Below are 26,181 nucleotides of genomic sequence, written 5' to 3'. Positions count from 1 at the left end.
AAGTACTGTGTGGAACAAAATGAGGAGAAGTTCAGGTAGTGGAGCACTGAAACACGTGTCTGAGCATCTTGAAGACTCTGCGATCCACCACCAACTCCAGGAACTACAAATACTTTTCTCTGAAAACCTTGATCCACTTTGTTATCAACCCTAAAACCGGGCCCGTGGAGGGATCAAAGATTTATCTTGTAGCTTTGCCCGGATATTCAGGCCTTCTGGAGGGAGGTGATAAATATAAGCTCCAATATCCTGTGAAGTACGTTTGTATGACATTCCCCACCTTTTGTCTTGGCATGGTCTCAGGCAAGTGATGCTTAATTTCTGGCAGCCAGTAAAAGAAGACCAGAACATCACCGTGTCTTGTAGAAACAAAGACTTCTGCCCTTCCAGCTCATTTATTCACAGACTGTGTTGACCAAACTTTTTTTTTTTGTTTTGTTTCTGTTACACTGTGGCACACCTGAGTAATACGACTGCTCTGTATGGACGCGTGTGTCTGCTCAGCTGTATCTTTATTCATGAGAAGTACTTGTTGTTCCAGGCCAGGTCTGTGGAGGAGAAGCGTCTGTGGGCTCATCACATCAAGAGGCTCATCCTGGAGAATCACAACACCATCCTCCCACAGAGGGTAACGAAAAACACCGTCCCCCTCACAGGATCTCCTTCTCTCTATTATTCCTCTGTAATGCTCCCTATTAAAACATGCTGTTTTTTTTTTCTTTTGAAAGGCAAAAGAAGCCATCCTGGATAATTCAAACTGTGAGTATCACAAATACAGTGATTGTAGTTTACCGGTTGCCTCAGCAACCATGATCCCTAATGAAAAAAGGGTAGATAATTGTTAATGGAAAACGAGAGAAGATGCTTATTGTTCATAGGAGCGAGCGCCCTTATTATATCGTTCATATCTGTGGGGAACAGAGTTTTCTGTCCTGCAATGATTCGTCCCTCTGCCGCCCAGATTCAGGGAAGTATCAGTACAGTCCCGAGAGGCTGAAGAAAACCGAGTCCTGCCACGCTGACGATTTCCAGCAGAAAGGACGAAATGGGAGGAGACGATCAGGTGAAATTCACCCCCTTCATCGACAGCGCACCCCGTATGAAAGATTAAATCCTCAAGAGCGCTGACCAGCTTTTGATTTTTCTTTTTAGAGCCAGAAAAACAAATCACAAGGAATACAAAAGGTGAGTGCATTGTTGGAGTTTTTTCTTTCCCTATCTCTTAATATTCAGTTTGTTTTGAACACACAAAGGAGCAGATTTATTACCAGCCCTGTGAGATCCACACTCTGGTTATTATCCAGGGGTCGATCTGCCTCGCGACTCCATACCAAGGTTATTTCATGTCCATTGTATAAGAGCAGTTCTTTTCTCCATTGCAGTTCTGCTTTGTTCCCTTTTCAAAGACACCTGGAAAACAGATCAAAACACACACACACACTCAAACACTCCCTCCCCCTCTGAATGGAGTTAATTATATGCCACAGTGGCCGAAGGCTTTGTCAGACACGCGCTCTTTTCAATAGTCAAATTTCAGCCCTGCTCTCAGGGATGTGTGTGTACGTGCGTGTCGTCCTGCTTCCATTGATTCTAATTGGCCGTCGCCAATGAGAGAAACCTCAGGATCTTGTCTCCTGTTCTCCTTCGCTCCCAGTCCAGATCAATTTTTGAACCAATGTAATGAAGAAGCAATTTTCATGTCACCCATCTCATCTGGGTGAGGGAGTGGGTCATCACATCCGGGCTAATCGCATCAAGTCCGGCTCGAGCCACAGCGCAAAAGATGCTTCTTATTGGTATTTATCGAATCACGGGGCCTCCCTCAAGTCTGTGCCAGACTAACTACTCCCTCCCTCGGCCCCTGTCTGCGAGGGCACAGACTGGGTCCCGACCATAATTGTACAAGATGCATGTTGTCTCATTTTCTCGCAGAATATTTGACCTGAGCAGGCTGTGTTTTTTTTTTCCATTCTTATTGATGTTCTCATTCATCTCTCCTCTCTGTTTATGTGTCTGGTGGGTGCAGCTGTTTTAAAGGTAAGCATCTGAAATCCATCCATGTTCTTAGACAGCAGTTTATGTAGCAGATTGGGCTGTGGTGAAGTATGGTGTGTTGTACAATTTTGACTCAGCACTTCAAACTTTGTATTCGAGTTAAAAAAAAAAAAAAAATAAAAATGAGAAAATCCAAACCTAATCTCCACCGAACATATTTCGACTTTGACGGATTGCAGAAAACCATATTTCACCCCAAGCTCAAGCTGCCCCGTGATGATTTCATTCCATTTACAGCTTTGCGATCACGACACGGCTCTAGCACCGGCGTTGCAGTAACAAACCACATGTCTATGACTTCACGCTACAGCATGCAGACAGTGAGGGTGCACTGCCGGGGGACAGGTGCCCCCTCCAGCCGGCCGCTGGCGTCAGTACGCTGACCTCCAGCCTCGGCCAGCCCCGGGCTGAGGAGGATCTGGATCCTCTGGAGCCGCTGAGTCCCGCTGGCAGTGACCCCAAACTGGGCTCTTCACCCGGTCGGGGGGGGCTGGAGCAGGAGAAGGCAGAGAAGGAGGAGGAGGAGGAGGAGAGTTACAATCAAGATATACTGATGGGAGACGACCAGGTAGCCGACTTTGCCAGCTCAGTGCTGGCAGCCATCTCCTGCTGGCACTATAGAGCGAGGGCTTTGCTTTCCACTCACTTCACAACGGTGAGGGTTTCTGCCACCCACGGGTTTCCTTTTCCCTGCTCCATTCTCCGGGTTTATCCACACTCTGCCACAGTTTTTTTTTTTCCCCCCTTCGACTCCTATTACCGGTTTCTTCTTCCCCTCATGAACAGCTCTAACTCCTGCTTCCTTCTGCCCTGTCCTCTCTGATCACCATGCATGGACTTCTGATCGGAATCAAATTTAGAACTCTAAAACTGTTAATAGGAAACGTTAAAATCCTACCAGGTGCATGTCTCTGCATGCGGTCATCACGCTGTGCACGCACTGTTCTGTGGTCTTTAAATGCCCCCTTTGTCTGTGTTTGAACAGTGTGCTGTGTCTCATGAGTGTGTGTTTTTCTTGAGCTTGTGCTGTTAAAATCGTGCCTGCGTCTGCATCCGAACCGGCATATTAATGCTCTTCACTAAATGTTTGACTCCAAAGGTTAATGTAGCCATGCAATTAAACTATAATTATAATAATAAGGGCTTTGCTCTTTGATAATCTGTCTCCCTAATTAAATTATCGTCTTGAGTTTTCAGAATTTGAAAGATAAATTGTTGCTTTTTATTAAATCGCAGCATTGTTTCAGGATATAAATGACTAGATTTCGAGGAGAATACATTGGTTTGTCAATTTTTCAGCTACGATGTGAATCCACATGTTGATAAAGCAATGTTTCCCCGCTGTGCAGAACGCTTCTGCCATTTACTTAGTCACAGTGTGATCGCAGGGATTAACTGGAGTAGAAAACATTTAGTTGAATGCTCTGTTTTGTCCTTTTTAGGATGATCACATTAAAGATGGTGCTGAAGTGGAAATTTCTCCGAGAGAAGAAGTGGAAACCTGCAGGCAGGAGGAAAAACCTGAGGACGGAGCTGTGAAAGAGTCCCTCGGCATTCAGGTAATAAATTACACATCATGAAGTGTTCATACAACCCTCTGACAATGAAATCAATATCTTCACTCATTCTTACATTTGTTGCTCAGACAATATCTTCTCGAGAAGCGAAGCTGATTTATACCACAATAGACACGCAGGCAGGTTTAAATGGACGGCCTTTGCCGTGAACACAGCATCTCCGTGATGCCTGTCCGAACACTGCCTGGAGCTGCACTTCCCAACCGGCTAGAAATTAAAACACGGCTCACATCGCGTTGTCTGGCGGTCAGCACTCCCACTGCGAAGACGCACGTTTGATTCAGAGGCCGGCTGCACTTCTTACAACAATCCTCATAAGCTGTAACTTTGTGACACAGCTTTTTTTTTTTTTTTTTCCTCCCTGAATCTTATCTTCATGGGACAGCCTGGAGCTGCACTTTTTTTTTTTTAAATTACACTCTCTCCACTGCAGCCAACAACACCTGGAAACGAATTTAGATCGATGGCAGACTGTAGTGTGAACTCCGGCAGCCGCAGATTCACACATGAACTCGACAAGCAGTGACAGAAATTGCTCCACGCTGTCTTTGCAGTATTTGTTGCAGAGTAATGGATCAGTGTCGTGTAAAACTCAAGAGTGTCCACTAAGTTTTAGATTAATCTACAGAGATGACATTGAAGAGGACCGTTATGTTAATGGCGGATGGAGTCTCTGATGTTGGATCGTCACCTTTAACTCATTGTGTCCTCCTGCCATGTTTCAGGCCGCCGTGCAGGAGCTGCATCCTCCAGACGGTGTTCCTCAAGAAAAAGACATCAGTCATCAGGAGGAAAATGACTCCCAGTGCCCCGACTCTCCTGTGACTCGCTCTGAGCAAGAGACTGAGACCCCGGAACCTCAAGACACCTCTCAAGAGACTGGCGAGGAGGAAGGAGGCAGCGACTCGTCTGGCCTCCCTGTGGAGGAGGCGAGCGTGCTGACCAACAGCGAGCTCTCCGAGGAGGAGGAGGAGGTGCTCTCGGGGAGTAAAAGCATCCTGCCGTCCTCCGTGCTGGACCAGGCCAGTGCGATAGCCGAGCACTTTATCAGCAGCCTGTCCAGGCGGAGCAGTCTGGTCTCAGAGGACTTGGGTTCCCTCGCCTGCCCGTCGCCGTCGGTGGATAACGACGCCTCCCAGAGCCCCTCTGCAGGGATGGACTTGGAGAAGCACTCAGAAATGTTGCTCTGCTCTTCACCTGAGCCACACGCCACATCTAAAGCTGATCTGTCGGCTCCTCCTCTGCTTGAGCCTGGTGTGGAGATGCTCGCTGAAGGGGAGTGCAGGTCCACTCTCTCCAAACAAGATCGCCTCCTCATCCGCAAAATCAGGAAGTACTACGAGCACGCAGAGCACCAGGACGCAGACTTCAGCATCAAGCGCCGGGAGAGTCTGTCCTACATCCCCGCCGGTCTGGTCAGACACCTGAGCCGGCAGCTGAACAGCGTTCCTCAGGAGAAGGCCGTTCCAGCCCCGAGGAAAGGCCTCTCCCGGAACAGGCCCACTTCCTGGTCCGTGTTCGACCTTCCCGGATTAGAAAAGAGTCGAAACACTGAAACTCAGCACAGAATTGAAGCACAGACGTCCGTCGAAACCAAGGCCAGATCTCACAGTGTCACAGAAGAGGAGTTCAGGCCTTCGTCCGACATGCTGGAGGTGTGGCGGGTCATGGAAGCAGAGGAGGACAGCCGAGAAACGCAGCAGATTCTAGAAGAGAAAGTGACTGACTCGCATTTTGAAGTGATGTCTGATATCAGCTCGGACTCTTCACATGCTAAACTCACTGAGCAACAGTTTGAGACTATAAAGGAGTGTGATCCCACCGATCGGTCCTCCATGTCCTCACCAGTCCCGGTGTCCCCAGCAGTGGAGGGAGGCTCTGCTCCGGACTCTAAACCCTCGAAGAACCACACGTCTTCTGAAAACCACAGCGCTAACCACAGCCACCTTCCCAAGATCATCAGCTTCCGGACCGGCATGGACGAGGACCAGATCCTACAAGACATGGGAAAGATGAAGAACAAAGTGTTCCAGCTGGCCCGGCAGTACAGCCAGCGCATCAAGAACAACAGACCCATGGTGTGGTCGAGGAACCGAGAGTCTGCGAACCAGCAAGGCGTCAAGAGCTTGTCTGCCGTTCAGGAGGAGAAGACGCAGTGGAGAAAAAGGGGTAAACAGGACACAAATGGCCGCCGCATTGATCTGATTTACAGTTTGATTCATAATGTTGTGTGTGTTTGTCTTTGTGTGTGTGTGCAGGTAAACCCAGCCTGAGATTGCCTCTGAATTCCTGTGATCAGTCAGTCATCCATGAAGTGCATTCTCCAGATCCGATCCCGCCTCCCAGCTCTGGCTCCAGCTCCCAGGACACCCTCACCTCTCCCCAGAGCCCCCAGCCGGAGGCCTTCCACTGGCCCGATGTCCAGGAGCTGCGCTCCAAGTACGCGTCCGGTCCCCACTCAAAAATAAGCCGCAGCAACACGGTGCCAAACGGGATGCTGGAGTGCTCCAGAGACGGATCCAATGGCTGCTCGGTCAGGTGCAGCAGCTGCCTTGACCTCCACAAAGGGCTGACGGACTGTCCCGGGTCAGAGAGCGGACGGAGCGCGGCGGTGGGGGACGTGCCGCAGACGCAGGCCCAGCTTCATCCCCTGCTGTGCAGGTGGAGCTCCCTGGACCACGTGGTTACCTCTCTCCCGCTGCATGAAGTCCAGAACCTGCAGGAACCGGTGAGGACCGGCTCCCCGGTCAGACTCCAGGACCGCGACCTCCGTCGGGACGGGGTGGAGGGCGCGCCGAAGGCTGCTGCCCTCAGTTCAGGGAAGACCTCGGAGAGCAACCTGGTGAAAAGCCTGCGACAGAAGTTCCAGAGCTTAGGCTCAAGCTTATGAGTGTGTGTGTGTGTTCGAGATACATGCTAAAAAAAGGAACCGTCAACGTCCTGTCTTTACGTTTTCTCAGAAGACTTGAGGTAACTGTGTTGCACCAATGTAAGATTAAAGGGATGTTATTGGGAAGGCTATGAAATGAAAGCATGTTGTCCTTAAAAATAAGTATATTGCAATATTTATACACTGGGCATTTTTCTGCACAATACAAAGTTTCTGTAAATATTTGTATATAGTCACCTGTAACAGATAAAATGTGTGTTCTGCTTTATTAATACATCCAGGAGTTTTGTTTTTGTTTGCTACAGTCACTGTAACGTTGTTACCTTCAACTGTCAGCTGAGAGTTTCAGGGGAAAACATAAAGGATGTGCCTGTACAGGCTGTCTGAACGCCAAAGAGCAAGCTGCCTTCTGGACTGTTGTGTCTTCCTGCACGTGGTCACAGCAATAACTCGCCTTCACAATGACTGCTACTGCTGCTGCTGCTTGTAAAAGTGTTACCACACATCACTGGAGCTTTATTTTTCTCTACAGGTTGTATATTTTTCTTGAGCCTTATTTATAAAACTGTATATTTGGGAGAGATCGGCCTCATTTAAGTACTTGACTGATGGCGAGCCCTTTATACTTTTCCATTCCAGCAGATGCTTCGTTTCATACTTGCAGTTTACAGTATTTTCAATAAAAATAGAACTTTTAAGTTTCAAACCATGTCTGTTTTGCGATTGCTTGGAAACTCTTATCCTGTAGTTGGCTTACTCAAATCTGAAGATGAATAATATTTGCATACATTAGAATATAGTCTTGACAAAGTATTTAATTTAAAATGATAGCAAAAAGACCATTCGTCAGGCGTCTGTATTACTGGAGAACAGGACAAATTCACACACATAATCCAAATAATTTGGTGGAGACACCCAGTTTGGCTTTGGGTTTTTTTCATTTTTCTTTAATATTTGTCATTTTTATTTCAAAGAAATCATCTTTCGAAAATGTTACAAAAGGATAATAAAACTACTATTTTAACAATGCAGATTTTACTTGTACGTCATGAAAAAAATTCAAATTTATTGTGAATCCAGGAGTGTAACAGGTGGGATTATATATATATATATATATATATATATATATATATATATATATATATATATATATATAATAAAATGCAAACAAGAGTTTAAAATTGATGCACTTCAGTGAAGTGAATGTGAAATGAATTAGGAAGTCGAACGGTCCATGTGGGTGAAAGCACATGTTGGTGCAGGAATGAGTGAAATAGAGGCCACTGGTTTGATGTTATGTGGGATATAAATGGAACAGAAATGGACAGTGAAGCTGCAGTACTGTGACAGTGTGATGAGAAGCACCTGTGAGCGTCTTTGTGAATCTGACAGTCCGCTCTTCACGCCTCAGAATCAACATTTTCCACAATAAATCAGCTGTAAATTCACTTTCCGACACAGGAAAAGATGCAGAAGAGTCTTTCAGAGTAAAGGCTTAATCAACTGGAGGGGATTATTTTGAACCTGCGTGCGCATCCTGTGCGCGCACGGACTTTTTACGCGCGCCCCCGACGCGCGCCAGAGGAGCGCAGTGGGTCCAGAGACGCGCGCTCCGAGCAGAGCAGATGCTGCCACCAACATATTTCCTGTAAAGTGTTTCGTCCCTCGTTCTTCTTCCCTCCCGGTTCAGAATAAAACCGCGTCTCCGCCGCCGCCGCCGCTCCTCTGGATGAAGGATGGGCTGCGCGATTTCAGGTCTGGCGGCCAAACCGGAGTTTGCAGAGAGGAACCTGGAGGATGCTGCTGCCGGAGCCGCCGCGCGCCTCAGCGACGACCAGATCCAGATCATCAAGGACTCCTGGAAAGTTATCCGAGACGACATCGCCAAAGTTGGGATTATCATGTTCGTCAGGTGAGACGTTGAGACACTTTGCAGACTTTTTTTTTTTTTTATCTACACAAAAGAAAATACAGTCTTCAACTAGATTGTAGACGAGAGGAAATATGCAAAGAAATATGATCAAGAATACTGTCATGAGAAATACAAGAAAATAGTTTCCTGATGGTTCAAACCAGCATCAGACCAGCATACTCCAGTTCTGACCTGCACTATAACAATGTAGATCTCCATCAGACCGTGTAGAGACCACGTCCATCCGCCACCCTGGACCTGCTTCAGACCAGTATCAGACCAACACGCAGCATCACACAGCTAGTATCAGAACTGTACAGGCTCCCATCAGACTATGTAGACCAGTGTAGACCCGTACAGACCCTATAAAGCTACATCGTAGATGTGCATCTATAGAATAGATGAACAGAAGCTGGTAAACTTCCATCAGACCAACCCAGACCAGTTTAGGTCAACATCAGGTCATTGTGAAACACAACTTCCTGTTGGAATATTGAGTTTAGACTTACATTCCTCCATGTAATGAGAGTAGATTACCAGTAATTTCATCGAATGAAGATAAACTTTGGCTTAAAACCATACACTTTATTTCAAGCTACCAAAAGAGAATCTTTCTGCATTCTGGGTTTGTATGAATGGAGATTAAAAAAAATGAATCAAACGATGCGAACGGGCAGCGTTGTGAAACGTGTTGACCCGAGATCACCAGATCTGAAGCCCGAGCAGATCCCAAGTGATGGCGCCTGACCTTTGATCATCCGGCAAAGTGAGCATCCCTCCACCGCCGGCACGCCCCCACCCCATCCCCGCCCCCCTCCACGCTCGGTCTTGTGACCTACAGCCTCTCGTTGAAAGCTGGGAGGAGAATACCCCTCCTCCATTCTTATCACTTCATATCACGTCTTTTAACGTCGTTACGTAACAGCGCGGACCTCCAGGTCAGAACCAGTAGCCCACCATACAATTACAGCCATTAGCCATCAGGGAGACTCATCTCGCCCGTTATGATGATGACCGGCGTCCGGGAAACATCCCTCTCCCTTCGGCTACTGGCAGGAGATTAAAAAAAAAACAAAGTATACGGTGGTGGAGGCAGAGCAGGGACGGCCGTCACAACGCCAATAAAGGCCATTTGTGCCCGGGGTCACCCAGACGCTGGAGGGGGTTGACCTTGGGTGTTAGCCTGGAAACACAGAGGTCAAACGCAGGTCAGAGCCAGCAGAGGCCCTCCAGTAACCCGCCTCGTACAGTAAATCCACAAATATGGGTCACCTGTTGCTCATCTATCTCAACTTAACATCCAACTTTTCTAGTTTTCCTCAAAAACGGGACCAAAATAGAGAAATAACTCAGAACAGGAATGAATGCCACCTCTGTGTCAGTGCCAATTAAAATTCCACTGCGTTGTCTCCATACAGTGTGTGCATGTGCCCCGGTGCCCACAAGAGGTGCAGCAGGAGATAACAAGCTGCTGATTCTGTGCAGTCGGTTGAGTAAACGCTGCTGCTTCCTCCTCAACAGCCAGCCGAACAACAATTCATGCCACCTTTAAATCTGAGTTCATTTTCCCTTATTTCCATTTTTGTTCAGGAGCTCAAAGCGACGTGGTTAAACTGTACTTTCAGCGCAACAAAACACGGCTGTGCGTGGTTGGGTCTGACAGATCTGCGATGTGTTTTTTTTTTTTTTTTGTACTCTTTCACATTCGTGGTCATGTCAGTATATCGTATTCCTGCACACCTCTGGGCATTATCCTCTGCTTGTTAGAGGCCACTTTTTCACAGCGAGCTATATTAAAGAGGACGCCGCATTTCTCCTAACGCCTCCTTTCATCTGTCAATGAGGGGACCATATTATAGACATCTAATGCATTTATTCATGGGAACCTTTATTTCTTTTTGAGGTTTAATAGAAAAGCTTTCTCCTCACACTGGCGGCACTGGAGGTCGCCGGGGGGGAATAAATAGAAAGAAAAAAAAAAGAAGAAGAAAAACCTGATACATGTTATAAGCTTCTCTTTGAAGCTGCCACACCTACAGTTTCTTTCAATTAGAAGTCATTATTAATGCATGTAAGTCAGTGGTGCAGAGGTGGCCTGTGCAGGATGATGAGGACAGCCAGCACTTGATCAGTGAAATGTCATCGGATGGCTACAGGAAGAGAGAATTAACGTTGTTATTGTGGAGATAGAATCAGCTGGTCGCTCTGTCTGATAATGTGGAGCATGGCTGAGGAATAGAGACGCCGCTCGAAGCCTCTCTATCTCCGCCTGCACGCACGGCGGCAGGGCGGGACCCAAACATTAATTAGTGCAAGTGTATGCTAAGTTATGCTGATGATTTTCGGAGCTCCCACTTGCTTGTCAACAAGGAGATAGGGCCTGGTGAGGAATACTCTGGAGCAAAGTGGCTCATCTAATGTGTGTGTTCTGCTGCACAGACCTTCACCTGAACTGTTCTCACACTGTGCAATCACACACACACACACACATGATCCTGCACATTGCTGGGGTTAGAGCATCCCTCCAGCCGGCAGTGCTCACAAGGTGTCCCTGTTTAAAATTACAAGCTGTCTGATCTTGTTTTCAAAGTCCGGACCACAATCGCTTGGCGGCATTTCAGCTGTTTATCTAACCTCTGATGCCTGCTGTAGCCCTCTGCCTTCAAAAACCCACAGAATTACCGTGGAGCCTTGCATCACGTTGAGAGCACAGCGCAGGAGGTAACTCTGTATTCCGGCAGCATGACTAATCACAGGCACCTCAGCTGGAGACTGAAAGGATCTCTGATTGGATGGAAGCTCGCTTAAAATTCCCCGCTTAAGGGAATTGATTGGGGTTAAATCAGAAGGGAGTGAGCAACCGAGGCTCCGTCCCCGGCTCTGACAGTCCAGTGGAAATGAAGGTGTGGATCCCCCTGAATAGCAGATCCTCCCCGGCGCGGCGCTGATTGCTGCTGCTTGTGATGACAAGAAAGAATAAGATCAGAAAGTCACAATCAGGTCTCCATTGAAAATTGTCGGGTGGAAACAATGTCTGAGTGATGAGGTGGAATGTGGAGATCCGTCCACCTTCAGCACTACACCTCCCCGTCACACCGTCAGGTGGGCAAACTCACACCCGGGGGGGGGGGGTTTGTTTCAGTGAATATGCCTGCTTGTTTTCACTGCTGTTGTCATGACGACAGGTTGTTTGAGACCCACCCCGAGTGCAAGGACGTCTTCTTCCTCTTCCGAGACGTGGAGGACCTGGAGAGGCTGCGGACCAGCCGGGAACTGAGGGCGCACGGCCTGCGGTCAGTCCCACGCTCCACTGCCTTGCTCATCAACGCGCCGGCGATAGAAGCGACCCAGAGCATGAGAGCAAATCAAACTGATGCCTTTTAATGCAAGCATGTTGACCTTTACCGAGGAAAAACTAGGAGACGGAGGCCTCGACTGACATTCCTGAAACAGAGTTTATGGCCACAATTTGACTGAATGCAGAGGAAAGTTTGTTTAAAGATGCTAAGTGAGCCTGGAAAAACAAACAAACGACACAAGTCAGGATGCCAGTGAGTCCTGCAGTGAGCTGATTTCAGTTTAAATGGAGTTTCTTTTCAGTTTTCAGAGGTGAGGACGACTCGATAACATCAGCATTACAGGGTTACTGGTAAAGTTTCCTGTCAGTTTATTAAAAAAAAAAACTAATCTTGCACTTTCATGCACTTCCTCACTGTGAAAGGTCAAAGGTCATTGGAGATCAGAGATTTTAATTTCTGTTTATTCATACATAATGCATATGTATTTGTTCTAATGTGTATTGAGATGAAGTTGTTCTGTGTGTGTGGCCCGTGAAATGAAGCGAGTGTGTCGCCCCTGAGCTTCAGTAAAACAGCTGATATTTTTTTTAGTGTTTGATTTATTCTCTAAACTCCTGGCAGAACGTGCTGTTCCCTCGCTGTTATCTCTCACCTGTTTTATTGCTCCTGTCCCTCAACCTGACCCCACAATCTCGCTCTAATGAAACCCTCTAATGAGGAATTATCCGACCGCAGAGCATATGTGGGCAATCTCAGCTAAACCCAAAGCGTTATTTTGCCGTTAAAAGGACTTGTCAGTCTGTGCAACAATGCGGCTCATTCATGTGTGTTTTTTTCCCTCTAACTTTTGTTCTGCGAGCGAGCCGGCTCCGCTACAGGCAGAGCTTGTTATCCATTCATCGATGTTTCAGCCTTTTAAAAGCAATTTGTCAACAAAAACGCAATATCACCAGCCTCCCCTGTCATTGTAATTTTTAATTAAAAGTCCGACAACAAAAGATGAGAGAAACAAAGCTGTGCGTTGCAGGGTAAGACAGAAACTGCCGTAAGAGGCAGAACAGAGGCTGAGCTTTAAAAAAAAAAATACTGATCATATTCTATTAATCCATTTTTTTCCACTTTGACCCATCTTGTTTCTAACCCTGAGATCTAGATCTGCCCAGGTCTGACTCATTTAATCAGTTGTAAACACTTATTTTAACTAATATGAGTTTATGGAGTTGTTATTATTATTATTATTATTATTATTATTATTATTGCGAAAGTAACAGATTCCAAATATCTACTTTTCTCAGGTTGCTATTGATGCAATAAATCACCTAACAGATGAAAACTATGATGCTGAATGTTTGTTGGGAGGATTACTTTTGCATCTGCAATACTTTTTGTAGTAAATCAAGTACAGTTTAGTGGTAGATGTACTTGAGTACACATTCTCAGGACTGTTTCTATCTCTGTCCTCTGCAAAATAAAAAGGCATTTTAAATAAAGATAAAGGCAGGACAGACATCCAGCAGCTTCACGACTATTTTCAGAAACTTTTCTAACTACAATGATGAGTAAAGTAATAAAGCTGCTGGTGTGTTACGGCCAAAAATAATGAAGAGTCATTTGACTTGATGGTTTCTCCCTCCTCAGATCGATGATCAATCAATCCCATTTCTTGTAGTTGGCGTCTGTGAGATGAGAGTCACCTCACACAGACGGCTGCCGATCAATCACGCCGACGGTTATTTTCCCATCTCTTCCAGGGTGATGTCGTTTATTGAGAAGAGCGTGGCTCGGCTGGACCAGCTGGAGAGGCTGGAGGCTCTGGCTGTGGAGCTGGGAAAAAGCCATTACCATTACAACGCCCCACCAAAGTACTACGGTGTAAGACCCCGGCGATCCGGCCAGCCTCCCGCCGCCGCCGCCGCCGCCGCTGCTGCCTGTTTGTCTGATGCTGCTTTGTTTGTAGATAACATTGAATCTAAATCCAGCTCTTTATTAGACTCGCCATTATACCGAGACCCCGAAAGTAAAAGGATCTGAATGGCGTGACGCACGATCCGAGCTGCAGGACGCGATCGCGCCTACTCAGCCACACGACGACAAAAGTAGCTCAGCCATCAAACCCTGTCCGACTGTGTTGTGTTGCAGTACGTCGGAGCGGAGTTCATCTGCGCCGTGCAGCCCATCCTGAAGGACAGGTGGACCGCCGAGGTGGAGGAGGCGTGGAAGGTGAGGGGCGCGAGGCCCGCGTGTTTATGATGCTCCTCTGGATGTGGAGGGTCAGAGGTCACACACGTGTCCTCGGTTCATGAGGCCTGTGGTCGTCCTGAGTCTCCAGCTTCCTCACAGCCGTCATTAGAAATCTAAAGTCGTCCAAGAAAGAAAAAGGAGGAAAAACAGGCTCCTGTGGTTTGATCCACAGCATGGCAGCACTGGTCCTGACAGAATAAACATCAACGGTGTGTTGAAGATAAAGCAGGTGGTCATAATGTTATGGCTTGTGTGTATTTTGTAACACTGAATGTCACCTAATGGTAATGCTGCACATCTGTAGGTATTTATAGAGATTTGGCTCATTCATGTCCCCCTTTGTGAGTTGTGACTCTGAGATTTGATTTGCATCTTTTATTTTTTTCTGTTATATTTATGTTTAATTCCAGTATTTTTACACATGTGTGTAGAGACTTTGTGGTCACTTTATTCAACCTATTATGGTTATTTTATACCTTAATCTTATCACTTTGAGGGTTTTTCCCTTTCTGTACATTTGACTTTACTTATAGTTTTTCTTGTTTTCTTTAATCTTTGTTGTTTTCGTCTTCATGTTCAACTTCAACTTTTGTGTCTAAATTTTGGCCTTGTACATGTTTTTGTTTGTCACTTTTTCATCCTTAAACATGTCATATTTCTCCAGTGTCTTAATTTTAATTGCTTGACTGATTTTTTTTTCCACCAAAACCTTTTTCTGTTTGTCTTGTGACTCATTTTATTTTTGAATTTTCACATTTTTCTTTGTTTCTCAGTTTTGTTCTTTGGCTGAATGTTTCACGTCCCTGTTTCATCTCATTTAAGTTGTTTTGAACGTTTTTTTTTCCTTCCCTCTTTCTGAACACTTTCCCTTTGGAGACCACAGTATGTTATATTTCAGCACCACTGCGATCTCCGCCTCCCGCTGTCTGTTGTGGGGGAATTCCCTGCCAGCGCTGATGCTTTGTGTTCGGCTCACTTCTCCCGGGATGGGAGTCGGAGCCGCGCAGGCTTGACTGATGTGAAGATTTACATCTCACTGAACCACACGCGAGCTCTCTAGAAAATGAAACGCGGCTCTGTCACAACAGGTTATGTCACTCCAGCGTCCCCTGTGCTCATCATCTCCAGGAAATCAGGCTGCTATGGGAGGAGAATATACATCTCTTGTCTAGAGTCAGCTCGGTTTATTAGATTTTCCAGAAAATATCCTGTGAGGAAGAATAACAGCTGAGGATTAGATCAGCAACACTCTCATTTATCTTCTTTAATAATTACATCGACTGCCCTCTAGTGGCCAGTTTGTAGCACTGCAATAAGGAAACGTTTACCCCAAGAAAAATCCCTACAAGCTTGTTTTTGAGTGCACAATTTTACTCGATGGTAAAGGAACGCTTATTCAAAAAGCATGCAACTAAAAGTCTGAATGTAGTCACTTTGAAATCAGCATTTAATTGCAGTGTCACTAGAAGGCATTTGATTCACTTTATCACTGAAAAATACCTACGATCACATCTAAATTCTCCAACAAATAAAATGTACAGTATAAAAATAGCACAGTGGTGAAAACATGCAGCTATGAAGCAGTAATTTTCACTGTTAAGATTTCAATGTATACATATTAAGCAATGATTTAAATCGTGACGTCGATTGTGTGGTTTAAATCACCTTGATTTTGAATACCTACTTGAAAAACCTACAAATACACCAAAAAATGCAAATTCATTCAGGACTGGCAGATTCAGAATAAAAGGAAAATAAAGTGATGACTGCCAAAACAAATAGTCCTACTGAGTTCAGATCTGTGATGTCTCCACATTTCATGTTAGAACTGTGTGCAGTTCACATCATGCAGTCCTAATCTGTAGCTGATGAGAGAAAATATTTCACACGGAGCCTTTACCCCCCAAAAAATAATTAATAAAGATAACATTTCTCATTCGGCAGTAAAACAAACTGCACGATGAACTTGGAGAGACTGACTTTTGACTTGATGCTTCTATTGCATGAGAGAACATGAGTGTCGACGTTGATTGAAATTTGAATCTCTGAGCCCCTTCCTTCCATCTCCAGACTCTGTTCCAGTTCGTGACGGGCCTGATGAGGCAGGGCTACCTGGAGGAGAGCGCCCGCCAACGCCACCTGGCGCTCTCCCCCAAGGAGCGACCAGAGAAGAAGAACACGGCGCTATGAGCCGCCGCTGCTCTCCTCCATCACACGGACTCTCTCTACCCTGTGCTGCACAGAGACGTGTGTGTAAATACTGTATTTACTGTGCTGGGTTTTTTTTTTTTTTTACATGTTTTCTTGTTGTTCGCTGGTTTAACGAAACGGGACAAAAAAAAAAGCGTGCGGTATCTTGTAACAAAGCACTTTATTTTGGAACTTGAATTCCCACTGCTGTTCTCCTCCACTACAACAAGGACTCGGGACTGAGCGGGTGAAGGACAAAATGTCGTGGCTGGAGGCGAACCTGCCTTGTAATGGTGACAAACAGAAACGCCGTCGTCAGAATTACAGCTGTTCGCGTTTGTCTCTATTCAGAAATGAAACATGCCTTTCAGTAAAACTTTCAACTCATTTTTTTGTACAGTACATTTTATCATTTTGTTGTGGGTTGGCATTAGAATGTAGAAAGAAGGGAGGCAAAGATAACATTAATTTGACTCGAAAAAAAAAGAATTTCGCCCAGAACCGAACAGCAACATCCAGTGGAATTGGACAAATAAACCATTTTACTCTGTCTTATTTCCGAGCCCCCCATGCATGAATTTAGACTCAATTAAGAAGAAAAATCAAAAAGTTCCTTCCACAAAAATAAGATCCCGACACGAACAGGGACTCTAACAATTAAATAGAATGAGGGGCTGTGAGGGGGGGGGGAAACTCCAGATGCAGCTCGGCTGTGGAGAAACGGGTTCTGAAGGTTGGGTGATGTTGGCTTGCGTCGCACAGTGTGAGATTCCCTCAGGCTTTCCTGTTCCAAACCACTGATGGCACCAGACAGCCAGGGATGAGATGTCTCCATGCAAGCGATGGCATAATGTCTGAGCAGTCACTGGGTGGATGACCGGCGGTCCTGAGGCCGGGTGGGGCTGCAGACGGAGCCCCCCTCCCGCTGCCCCAGGTCGTACAGGCCAGTCAAAGGGACCCAATGTTGTTTCAAAGAGTCTGGCGCTCACTGCGTGGCTTTGGTTTTCTTGCTTTTGCTTTTCTTGTCTTTCTTCTTTAGTCCATCCATGTGAGCTCTGAGGAGGTTGGAATAGGCCTGGAAGGAAGTTTAGCAACATAAAAGAGGGATTCATTAAATAAAGAACACAGAAAAATACAATGACAAAAAGAAGCTTTAATCTAAAGTTTTTTTTTAAAATATGTTCACCTACCATCTGAAACTTGATTACTTCTTTGGTGCTGACCTGAAATGACCACAATTGACAAATTAACAGACAGTAAAAACTTTGAAGTATCAATGAAATATTCCCTCATTTTAAAAAGCACAACAAAAAAAGCATTAATGTAAAAGGAAGCTTTTAAAATCATCCGTCATAGAGTCAGCTGCCAAAATAGACGGATCAGAAGAAAGATGAAGAGTTTATAGTACTTTCATCTAAAAAAAAATAAAGACACAGTAGGGTGAGTCAGGAAAATGTCGGCCTCATCTTCCTCCACTTGAGTAACAAACAACATTCAACTCATTATTCTGTGGACCGGCTGCAAAATGCCACATTGTTTACCTGGAGATACTGTGATCTCGTCTGGTCTAAGAAGATAACAGTCTTCACAACACTAACCACACAAGATTAACTTTGTTAAAGGTGAAGGCTTCAGGAAGGCAGCGACAGACTATGTGAAAACAATGCTCACTGAGTGTTTCATCTGCACATGATAGTGAAAAATATAATCTTCTGAGGGTGTGCGAACACAGTCAAATCTGGAACACAAACATTCTACTGTTTCTCGATCAATACCTTAAATACATTATTTTCAAGCCAGGGTTTCCTGATATTTCCATCAAAAACACAAAGCTTACCACTGTGCTAATTTTTCTCTTTCCATCAGACGCTCTGATTAGACACTTGTTGTCAGCAGGTTCAAATGACTCCGAGTGGCCCTTCCTGGGCACTGGCTTAGTTCTTCCATCGTCTGGAAACATGATGAGAAGAAGAGGATCCTGTTACAAGGCCGTGCACGTAAACAAGAAAAATGAAAATGGGGGACACTCACACTTCTTTAATGTGATGACGACGCTGCCTGATGTTCTGCACTTCTGGAAGAGTCGCGTCAGCTCTGTGAGGAACTGGAAAAAAAAGAGACCAATGTTAAGGTTTCTATTATCACAAAATCACATAATCAAATAAAACTCAATGATCCAGTGGTCAAAAGATGATTGTGCATCTCGTTATGCTTGGATATAATTACATTTAGTCTCAAATATATGACATATTTCTACTATAAACTGCATACATACTTCCAGCTCAGCACTGTTTAGTCCTGGGGGGCTGAGTGTTTTATGTTTCATTTATTTTCTTGCACCAACATAACTGATCCACAGATTTCAACCAGTCTTTAAAAGAAGCGTGTTGGGTCAAGTCAAGTGGATGAAACGTTCTCGGCGAGGCTGTGAAACACTGATCCAGAAGAGCCTCCCAACAACACTGATTCTACAGTCTCCCCGTTGCAACAGAGCAAACGTGTCTCCATCAAGTCTCATAATAAGTCCCGGTGTGTTTGAGCAAGAGGAAGAACAGGAACAATGCTAGTTTCACTAAACCTGGTCAGGTTAATACAAATATAGTGTGATGTACAACGCTGGCATTTGCGAATTGACAATGTTGAAAAAGACTGCTAGATCGTGTTGGTAATGACTTACTTCGTTTAAATTGAGAAAATTCCATACAATGGGTCTGTAAATGAGTAAGTGTTGCAAACATGCACGTATCGAAACCAACCAGAAAAGATGACTAGTCAGACCAGCTTTGATTAGCTCTGAAAGAACACATCAGTGTAGGTGTAAATATACGGAATCAATGTTAGTTGTACGATAATGTATCTTTATCACACCTCGAACGATGAGTTATCTCGATAACCAGCCCAACCCTGAGCTAACAAGAGAAGGTTTAATCGAACATTAGCGCACGAGCTACTTTAAATCAGACGACTAGCTAAGCTACAAGCTAAGTCAGCTAAAGAAAGCCGTGTTCGGCTTTGACTCGTTCGATGGCAGCTGAGGAGCGGATCAGTAACGGGATAAACGTTGTTCTTACCGAGTCATTTTCCAGCAGCACCATGTTTGTGACTTGTACTGAGCTAAAGGTGTTAGCCGCTGAAGCTAACCGCAGTGAAGCACACGTACTACAAGCCAGGAGCTCCGCCCTCTGACGTCACTTCCTCTATCCGGGGTGTCACGCTCACTGCCCCCTGCTGGCAGGGATGAGCGTCTGCAGCACTCTCACGTCTTGGAGCTGCCAAAGGTCAACCTCTGGAAATACAGGACCACCCACGAGCGGCTCATCGTGCACCATGCAGGAATCATGCCTCTGGAGAAGGAAACAAAAGGTTTTCTTTGCAGAGAGGATGTCTGCTCTAGCTGCAGATTCAAACAGATAAAAGAGAGAGCTGAAGCATTCATTTTTATTTTATAAACAAATAAATACATGGAGGAAATATTGGTCACAAATAGTAGAAGTGGTTTTGGGCAAAAATGCGTATTCAACCATGCAAGTTAGTCTAGTAACAGATTTTGTTGATTTCGTATCATTGCTGAAATATTTGAAATTATGCTAAGTGGCCATGGTCATAATTTTGATTTACAAAGCTACTGTCATTTTTACTGTTACTAAAAATGTCTTTACTGCAGCAAAAAGAAAGCTTTGGAGTTGCCCGTAAGCCCTAAGTTTATAACTGAATGATAATAAAATCATCAAAGTAAACGTGAAATAGAAAGACAAAATTAACTTAACAAAGTGGAAGATGGTCAGGAGCACATGATGATGGGCCAAACATGGCCAAAGGAATGAAAAACTTTTTCCTACTACTTGGAAAACAAATATTCAAAATGGAAAGTGAGCTTAAGACAGCATTTGAGGAAATGGATTACTTTGCGACCACTGCACACATTCGGCCTGTCCACAATATAGCTTCCTTCTCATCCAGCTCACTGAATGGACACCACCACGACCTGTAAAAAGGTCAAGGGCAGGCACACGTATGTTGCTACTGCTGCTGAGATCGACCACATCCATTCACTGTATGGACTGTCAATAAAAGTTACATCTACCATGACTGACAACGGTTCTAACTTTGTAAAGGCCTTCCAGATATATCAGTTGGAATCGCTGTTTGACAATACTGCCGTCTCCAACAGCATCACTGACTCCACAGGGCCGCAGCTGCAGCCTCACGTGACCAAGGTGCTGTCAGTTTTCTAACTACAGCAACCTTTGAACAAAGCATTTTTTTGGTTTTTAAGTGAGGCAATTTAAGTGTATAAGAACTTGCCTTGAATGTTGTTCATTGACAATATGAATAATTGTGTCTTTATTATGTGTTTTTGCAGATTTATGTTGACAGTCCAAAAAGTTACTCCTCAGTGGCAACAGCTGCTGCTGCTGCGAACAACTGAGAAAGAACTGCAGTCAGGCAAATTAAGTTCAGTTGTTAGAGGTATTCAGACTGTAAGGACAATGTTGGTATTGTAATTTATGAAAACAAAAAAATTTGCTGTCAGATTTGTTTGTATAGGGGCAAAAACTAATATATCGTCCTCTTAGGGCACTGATCTGAAACCTATCTATTGACAACCGTTACATTGCTTCAAATGTAGTTACTAGCAAATTAATTTTTACAAATGCTGAAGTACAGAGAAGAAATGACCACTATTTAACTATGGGAACTTTTATTAGTCATAGCTGTTATTTACTGTAGTTGCCCTGTATAGAAAAACAAATAAAACAATATGTTATAAAAAAAAAAGAAAAGAAATTGCACAGTAGTAATTACATAAAGATACAGATACAAATGGGCATGGATCAATAACTGTAAATCACAGTTAAGTGTGAAAAAACAAAGAACTGGGGAAAAAAAGGGATCAAATTGTTGGTAACTTATTTACAGTAATGCAGAGGCGGAGCGTGGGTCTCAGTACAGAGGGGGCGGAGCATTCTCGACAAATTTTACCATTCAAACAATCCCTCATGCTACCATCAAACAACACACTAATGCTCACTTTTATTGAGCCAAGCAAAACCTATACGCCTCAGAAAGCAGAATAAAGTCACAAACCAGTTCACAAACTTGTTCTGAAGAACAAATACACATATGCACACACACACGCACACATTATGCAGCCTGACAGGTGTCACTCTGAGCGTTCGCTGTCCATGGTGCTGAAAGGTCAGAAAAAAAGTCACTGGCTAAATCTGTACCATCTTTGATACAGCGTAAATATAAAATGAACACAGCTGGTCTAAAATTACACAATCTATCCAGATAGATATAGACACAGCTATCTATATCTTTTGGAATTCACGTATATTAGAAAAAAAATAGACTCGGTGGTCTCTTATAGTAGAGAGCAACACAAGGCACATTCAAATATCCAGGTGTTTAAGACCACAGCATTCTGATAAAGATAATATTTTTGAAGGTTTCACTGACTCATCAGTGGCTCCGATGTTAGGTTTTGGGTAGTACCGCTAGCGGCTAGCATAGTGTTTAGCATACTGTTTAACTTCCCTCCAAAGAGTTCAGATCAAGTGCAAAGAAAAAAACTCGTTCATGCCGCACAGCCAATCAGCGCTGGCTTACAGCTCTGATGCATTCATGGACAGTCGTAATGTAAGAATTGGCAAATTGGAGCCCACAAGCATATGCGTATACCTTCTCGCACACACTGCGCATTTTATTATAAGAATTTATTTACGAGTTAATGTGAACACATCACATGAAACGGGGCCCTATGACCTTGTGGGCCCTGGGGCGACCGCCCCCTTGCCCCCACTCTGGCTCCGCTACAGCAGTAATGCGATCATAAAAACAAAGGGAGACAAACACAAATACAGCTACGTGACGGTGCGGGAGGCCACAAATCCTGAACTTGCACATGCTGTTTAATACCAACAGTCTGTTTTTATTTTTATATTTTGATTTAATGCTTTTGTCATGAAAAGATGCTGTGAATCACCTCTGGTCAGTGTAAGTTATAGTTTTTGCAACTATAGAAACTGTTACAATAATGGTTCAGTAACTTATTTGATCATTTTCATGTGTCTCCGTCACTCTTTAATCCAAATTTTTCTGTTATTGTAAAACATCTCATAGTTTCAACCCTCACCTTCAGTCTTAACCCTTGAAGAATTTCTCCGCTATGAAGACCACCTCTCAATGGCATTGGCAATTTGAAAGTAGCATTAAACTCCATCTTTAACACATTCAAAATAAACTTTTCACAATAAAGTGCTGAGAAACGCCAGTTTTGGTCATGTTGCTAAAGCACAGTCTGGGTTGTGTCCCAGGTCGTGGAGGTGGACGGCGAACTCCGAGTCCCAGTCTCTGTCGAAAACCGCCTTCAGTTGGCTCTGCAGCGTCGCCGTCCACTCAGAGTGAGGGGCATGCTGGGAAATCACCAGGCCCACTCCGGCCGTGGTCATGAAGTAATCCCCTGCCCAGTTGGACGTACCTGGGGAAGGAAACAGTCCAGTCTGGTCAATAATTGTTTCAATTTATTTCTCCTGTTTTTACTGTAAAGATGGAGAATGAGACCAGAAGAATTCTGATTAAGATGAAACCAAAAACACAGTTTCTCACCAATGTAGGCCACTTTATCAGTCACCATGTATTTGTTATGGTTGACTCTGCTGTATGGAATGTCAGACTGGTTTCCCACTGGAATAATGTGCAGTTTCTGATGGGAACAAACCAAACCAGTGGCATGTAAGAAAAAAAAATCATGGCAAGTCTGTCCTTCAGATGCGTTTCTTTGAAATGATTTCTTACTATTTCAACATGGATTCCGTGCTGAGGAGAGTTTATTGAAGCTAAAGACTGCAGGAAAGGCAGCATGGCCGGATCGGTGTCCCGCCCGCAGCTGATCAGCATCCTGATCTTCACTCTGCTTTCAAAAGCGGCCGTCCTGAGGGCGTCGTCGATGAAAGACCAGTACCTGTTGGAGCGGAAGGACATGTCAAGAGAGAGACGTGGTGCAGGAGGAGGCAGCAGTTGGAGCTGCTTCACCTCTGAGGCTTGGTAAAGACAGAGATGGGCAGGTAGTCCATGACGGCCACGTGGATGAAGTGCTGAGCCTCTGAGATGGAGGAGAGGATCGCCTCCAAGTCCAGAGTCCTGGACGGAGGACAGAACGATGGAGGAGAGGCCTGTAAGGGAGGGAAACGAGACTGTAGGTGTCAAGATTTCACTGTTTGATTAAAAAAAAAGGAACTAAAAGTCCATTTAGAGAGTCATTTAAACAGGAAGTGTTACATCCTGATACTCCTGTACTGAAGGTCACGCCATACGATCATCAACGATGCTGCAATAATGTTCTTGTCCTTCACCATTAGGTGTAACCCTCACCCTATCTTCATTTTTCAACAATATATGAATTATTTGTTGCCATTTTTAAAAGATATATTCAAACTAAAGTCCTACCTCCCGTTAGCCCCTGGTTTTAAGGTGGTTTCTCTTAAAACAAAAAAGAAGAAGTGTAAAGTGGGCTCACAGAGATGTACAAGCTGCTGGAGATGTTCCCCTCTGTGACCAGCAGGGGGCGCTGTTTGTTGACGTCAGTGTCATACTGAGCAGGCCAGGGCTGGGGCAGGGAGCTGTTGGACAGCCCCATCTCCCAGTAGGACATGAAGACCTTGTGCAGGTCCTCCGCCAGGCCGGAGCAGTTGTAGACCGCCACTCCCAGCTCCTTCACCTGGAACCCGACACGCCGGTCACTCTCCGGGCTTCAGCGCAGCCGCAGTGCAGTCTGCTGAGGCCTCACCTGCGTCAGGGCCCTCCAGTCCATGTTGGCGCTCCCAATAAACACGTGGCTTCTGTCAACGATCCAGAACTTGGTGTGGAGGACGCCGCCGGTCAGGCGTCCGAAGTTCACCCTCCGGACCCGAACTCCTGCGAGGAGAGGCGACGGGTGAGGAGGATCGAGCTCACACTCCTCTCACGAGGTCAGGGGAACGACTCCCAAACCTTTCTGCTTGAGGAATCTTCAGGTCTGTAGAGTTGTTGGAGACGGAGGGGATGCTGGTCACCACCCGGACAGACACGTTCCTGGAGGGCAGCTCCTCCAGATCTCTGAGGATGGCTCTCCCCTGACAGGGAGACACTAAATTAGTGTCTAAAACCACTAAGTTAGAAGTTTTGTCATATTTTCAGAACTTTTTTTCCACTGCTGCTGGAAGTAACTGACTTCGAACACTTGGAACATTCATGAGCAACATTCCGGCTCTCATTCACTCACAGGCTTGTCAGAGGACGAGTTCACGTTGATGTCCTCCCCAGTTAACGTCCAGTAGAAAGACACCACGTCCACCTGCTCGGTCGCCATGGCGATCAGACCTTTCCAGACCTTTTCCAGAGGGACCCCGACGGTTGCGTTGGCTTTATATTTGACATGTTGAGGAATGCTCTCCACGAGGGTCAACCTGAGGGGCAAAGCAGAGGAAGCTGCCAACAGGACTGTTTTGATGCAGTTTTGAGACACTAATCATGAATCATTGTGTTTTTGTGGATCAAAATGAAAAGAAATGTTAGTAATTTATTGTAAAAAGTGACAGAAAAGGCGTTATTTTGAGGAGAGCTTAGGTCTACTCTGGAGGCCTGAGCTATAAAATATCATCAAATTTTCCAAATTTGAACACGACTCGTTTTAAAACCGTAGTTTACATCATTTTTACTGCCCTGCATCAGACAGATTATTGTTAATGTTTGTGTGCTTTATCTGATTATGCTGATTCAATTTGCAAAAGAATACAATAGACTTTATTGTCCCCACAGTAATTTTGGGAATGCAAAGTGCAAATGCAAGAATAAGCTAAAATACTTTCATAAAGAACAAGACAGAAGAATACATAGAACAGCTATGCACTTGAAATTAAGATTCACGCAACAGATGAAGATTAGAAATACAAGTGTTGACTCTAAATGCAGTTTTGTTTCCTGTAGTTCACTAATAGTCCACCAGAGTGCTGCAACGCACTATCAAAACCACAGACCACAGAAAAACGAACTTCTGTAAAAGAATGTTGAGTATTAGGAGAGGCTGCAGGCAGAGGCAGAGCTGCCATGGTGCCTCCTCTGTAACCTGATCAGACTCTCCCTGCCTGTTTGCTAAACTTTGCTAAACTTTCAACGCTGACTGAGAGGAATCCTGGTTCCCAGTTGATTATTCAAACTTGGATCAAGTTGCAATGTCGGTCCACGACATTAATGATCAACAAATGATTTTCACACCAGGTGATGTTTCTGATGCAATATGAGAAGTAAGGGGCCGAGGCTGACCCTCAGCTGTGACCTCTGGGCAATGAACCAACTTGCTTTCTGAGCCTCTGTTTATTTACAGATCATGATCAAAACCAGCCAGTCGAGTTTCAGTTTCCTCAGAAGTGCAGGGTGGTTGAATGTGACGCGGCGCCGCAGAGGAACCGTTACCTGCACTCAGAGAGGTTGCTCCCAGCACCTTCCCCCGGCTGGATGTCGGGATTCTCAGGGGGCGGGGGTCTCTCCAGCACAACAACGGCAAGCACAATCCCCAACACCGTGAGAACGGCCAGGACCACGGCTAGAGCCACACAGCTGGTGGACTTCTGTCAGTGTGACGTTCAGGAGAAAACACTTATTTAAACAGTAGAGAGAACCTCGGAGGTCATAGTTTGATCGTGTCGTACCAGCCCGTTTGATGCGTGATCGTCATGGAGGCGTTCATACGAGGAGGGCATTTTTAATCTGCTCAACCACCAAGAATCAAACAGAAAAGATACAGATCAAAAATATGCAAGTCTGATTACATTTAGCTCCAATTTTTTGCTGCTGAAACAGTTCAAATGTGTTTTGTTTTATAGTAATGAAAGCAAAAGCGACTTACCGAAAGCAACTGCTGCCTCTTCCCCTCCAGCTGCCGGTAGAAACTGAGCTGAGCCGATATCTGAGCTGAATAAATAGATCCCAGATCTCTTCCTCTTTCCACTTTCACTTCAGCTTCTCGGTTGTGTG

At 45.0% G+C, this 26,181-nt stretch overlaps 4 protein-coding genes across 7 annotated transcripts in view; 2 read left to right on the top strand and 2 right to left on the bottom strand.

The window, feature by feature from the left end:
- LOC115406984 (pleckstrin homology domain-containing family G member 3-like) overlaps window positions 1-7,221 on the top strand; it is a 35,214-nt gene extending 27,993 nt beyond the window's left edge. For 2 of the 4 annotated variants that reach the window (XM_030117290.1, XM_030117292.1), the window contains 9 exons: window positions 542-628; window positions 729-759; window positions 962-1,063; window positions 1,153-1,185; window positions 2,027-2,037; window positions 2,366-2,710; window positions 3,498-3,614; window positions 4,358-5,801; window positions 5,891-7,221. In XM_030117290.1, coding sequence (XP_029973150.1) covers window positions 542-628; window positions 729-759; window positions 962-1,063; window positions 1,153-1,185; window positions 2,027-2,037; window positions 2,366-2,710; window positions 3,498-3,614; window positions 4,358-5,801; window positions 5,891-6,522 — 2,802 coding nt within the window. In that variant the 3' untranslated portion in view covers window positions 6,523-7,221. The remainder of the gene's footprint in view (window positions 1-541; window positions 629-728; window positions 760-961; window positions 1,064-1,152; window positions 1,186-2,026; window positions 2,038-2,365; window positions 2,711-3,497; window positions 3,615-4,357; window positions 5,802-5,890) is intronic. The other 2 variants (XM_030117291.1, XM_030117293.1) reach the window with 2 other exon arrangements.
- A 1,017-nt stretch (window positions 7,222-8,238) lies between these two features.
- xgb (x globin) lies at window positions 8,239-16,164 on the top strand. The gene is made up of 5 exons (XM_030117662.1): window positions 8,239-8,434; window positions 11,620-11,727; window positions 13,485-13,605; window positions 13,873-13,953; window positions 16,045-16,164. The coding sequence occupies exons 1-5, from the start codon at window positions 8,259-8,261 to the stop codon at window positions 16,162-16,164; spliced, it is 606 nt and encodes a 201-aa protein (XP_029973522.1). The 5' UTR covers window positions 8,239-8,258.
- Window positions 16,165-16,326: 162 nt separating this feature from the next.
- srp14 (signal recognition particle 14) lies at window positions 16,327-19,346 on the bottom strand. The gene is made up of 5 exons (XM_030117663.1): window positions 19,236-19,346; window positions 18,196-18,268; window positions 18,002-18,114; window positions 17,355-17,387; window positions 16,327-17,239 (listed from the first exon to the last, which is right to left on the bottom strand). Exons 1-5 carry the CDS (start codon window positions 19,257-19,259, stop codon window positions 17,150-17,152), a joined length of 333 nt encoding a protein of 110 aa, XP_029973523.1. The 5' UTR covers window positions 19,260-19,346; the 3' UTR covers window positions 16,327-17,149.
- A 2,522-nt stretch (window positions 19,347-21,868) lies between these two features.
- On the bottom strand, window positions 21,869-26,167 carry pld4 (phospholipase D family member 4). The gene is given in 12 exon segments (XM_030116714.1): window positions 21,869-22,648; window positions 22,777-22,873; window positions 22,966-23,131; window positions 23,203-23,342; window positions 23,687-23,887; window positions 23,957-24,084; window positions 24,160-24,172; window positions 24,174-24,281; window positions 24,431-24,614; window positions 25,621-25,775; window positions 25,857-25,917; window positions 26,054-26,167. Coding segments are annotated over 11 exon segments (1,443 nt in total). The 5' UTR covers window positions 25,908-25,917; window positions 26,054-26,167; the 3' UTR covers window positions 21,869-22,448.
- Window positions 26,168-26,181: the final 14 nt, after the last annotated feature.

This window comes from Salarias fasciatus, chromosome 19 (assembly GCF_902148845.1).
Source record: "Salarias fasciatus chromosome 19, fSalaFa1.1, whole genome shotgun sequence".
NCBI classification, from domain to species: Eukaryota; Metazoa; Chordata; class Actinopteri; order Blenniiformes; family Blenniidae; genus Salarias; species Salarias fasciatus.
This window is presented reverse-complemented; position numbering and strand designations above follow the sequence as displayed.

What these genes read in the sequence shown, in the direction of transcription:
- xgb (XM_030117662.1), top strand. Translation starts at nt 8,259, where the DNA reads ATGGGCTGCGCGATTTCAGGTCTGGCGGCCAAACCGGAGTTTGCAGAG. An exon ending in CCCCACCAAAGTACTACGGT is followed by an intron (nt 13,606 to 13,872) that starts GTAAGACCCCGG and finishes GTTGTGTTGCAG; the next exon opens with TACGTCGGAGCGGAGTTCAT. An exon ending in AGGTGGAGGAGGCGTGGAAG is followed by an intron (nt 13,954 to 16,044) that starts GTGAGGGGCGCG and finishes TTCCATCTCCAG; the next exon opens with ACTCTGTTCCAGTTCGTGAC.
- srp14 (XM_030117663.1), bottom strand. Translation starts at nt 19,259, where the DNA reads ATGGTGCTGCTGGAAAATGACTCG. An exon ending in AGAGAAAAATTAGCACAGTG is followed by an intron (nt 17,388 to 18,001) that starts GTAAGCTTTGTG and finishes TGGTCATTTCAG; the next exon opens with GTCAGCACCAAAGAAGTAAT. An exon ending in AAGTAATCAAGTTTCAGATG is followed by an intron (nt 17,240 to 17,354) that starts GTAGGTGAACAT and finishes ACTTCCTTCCAG; the next exon opens with GCCTATTCCAACCTCCTCAG.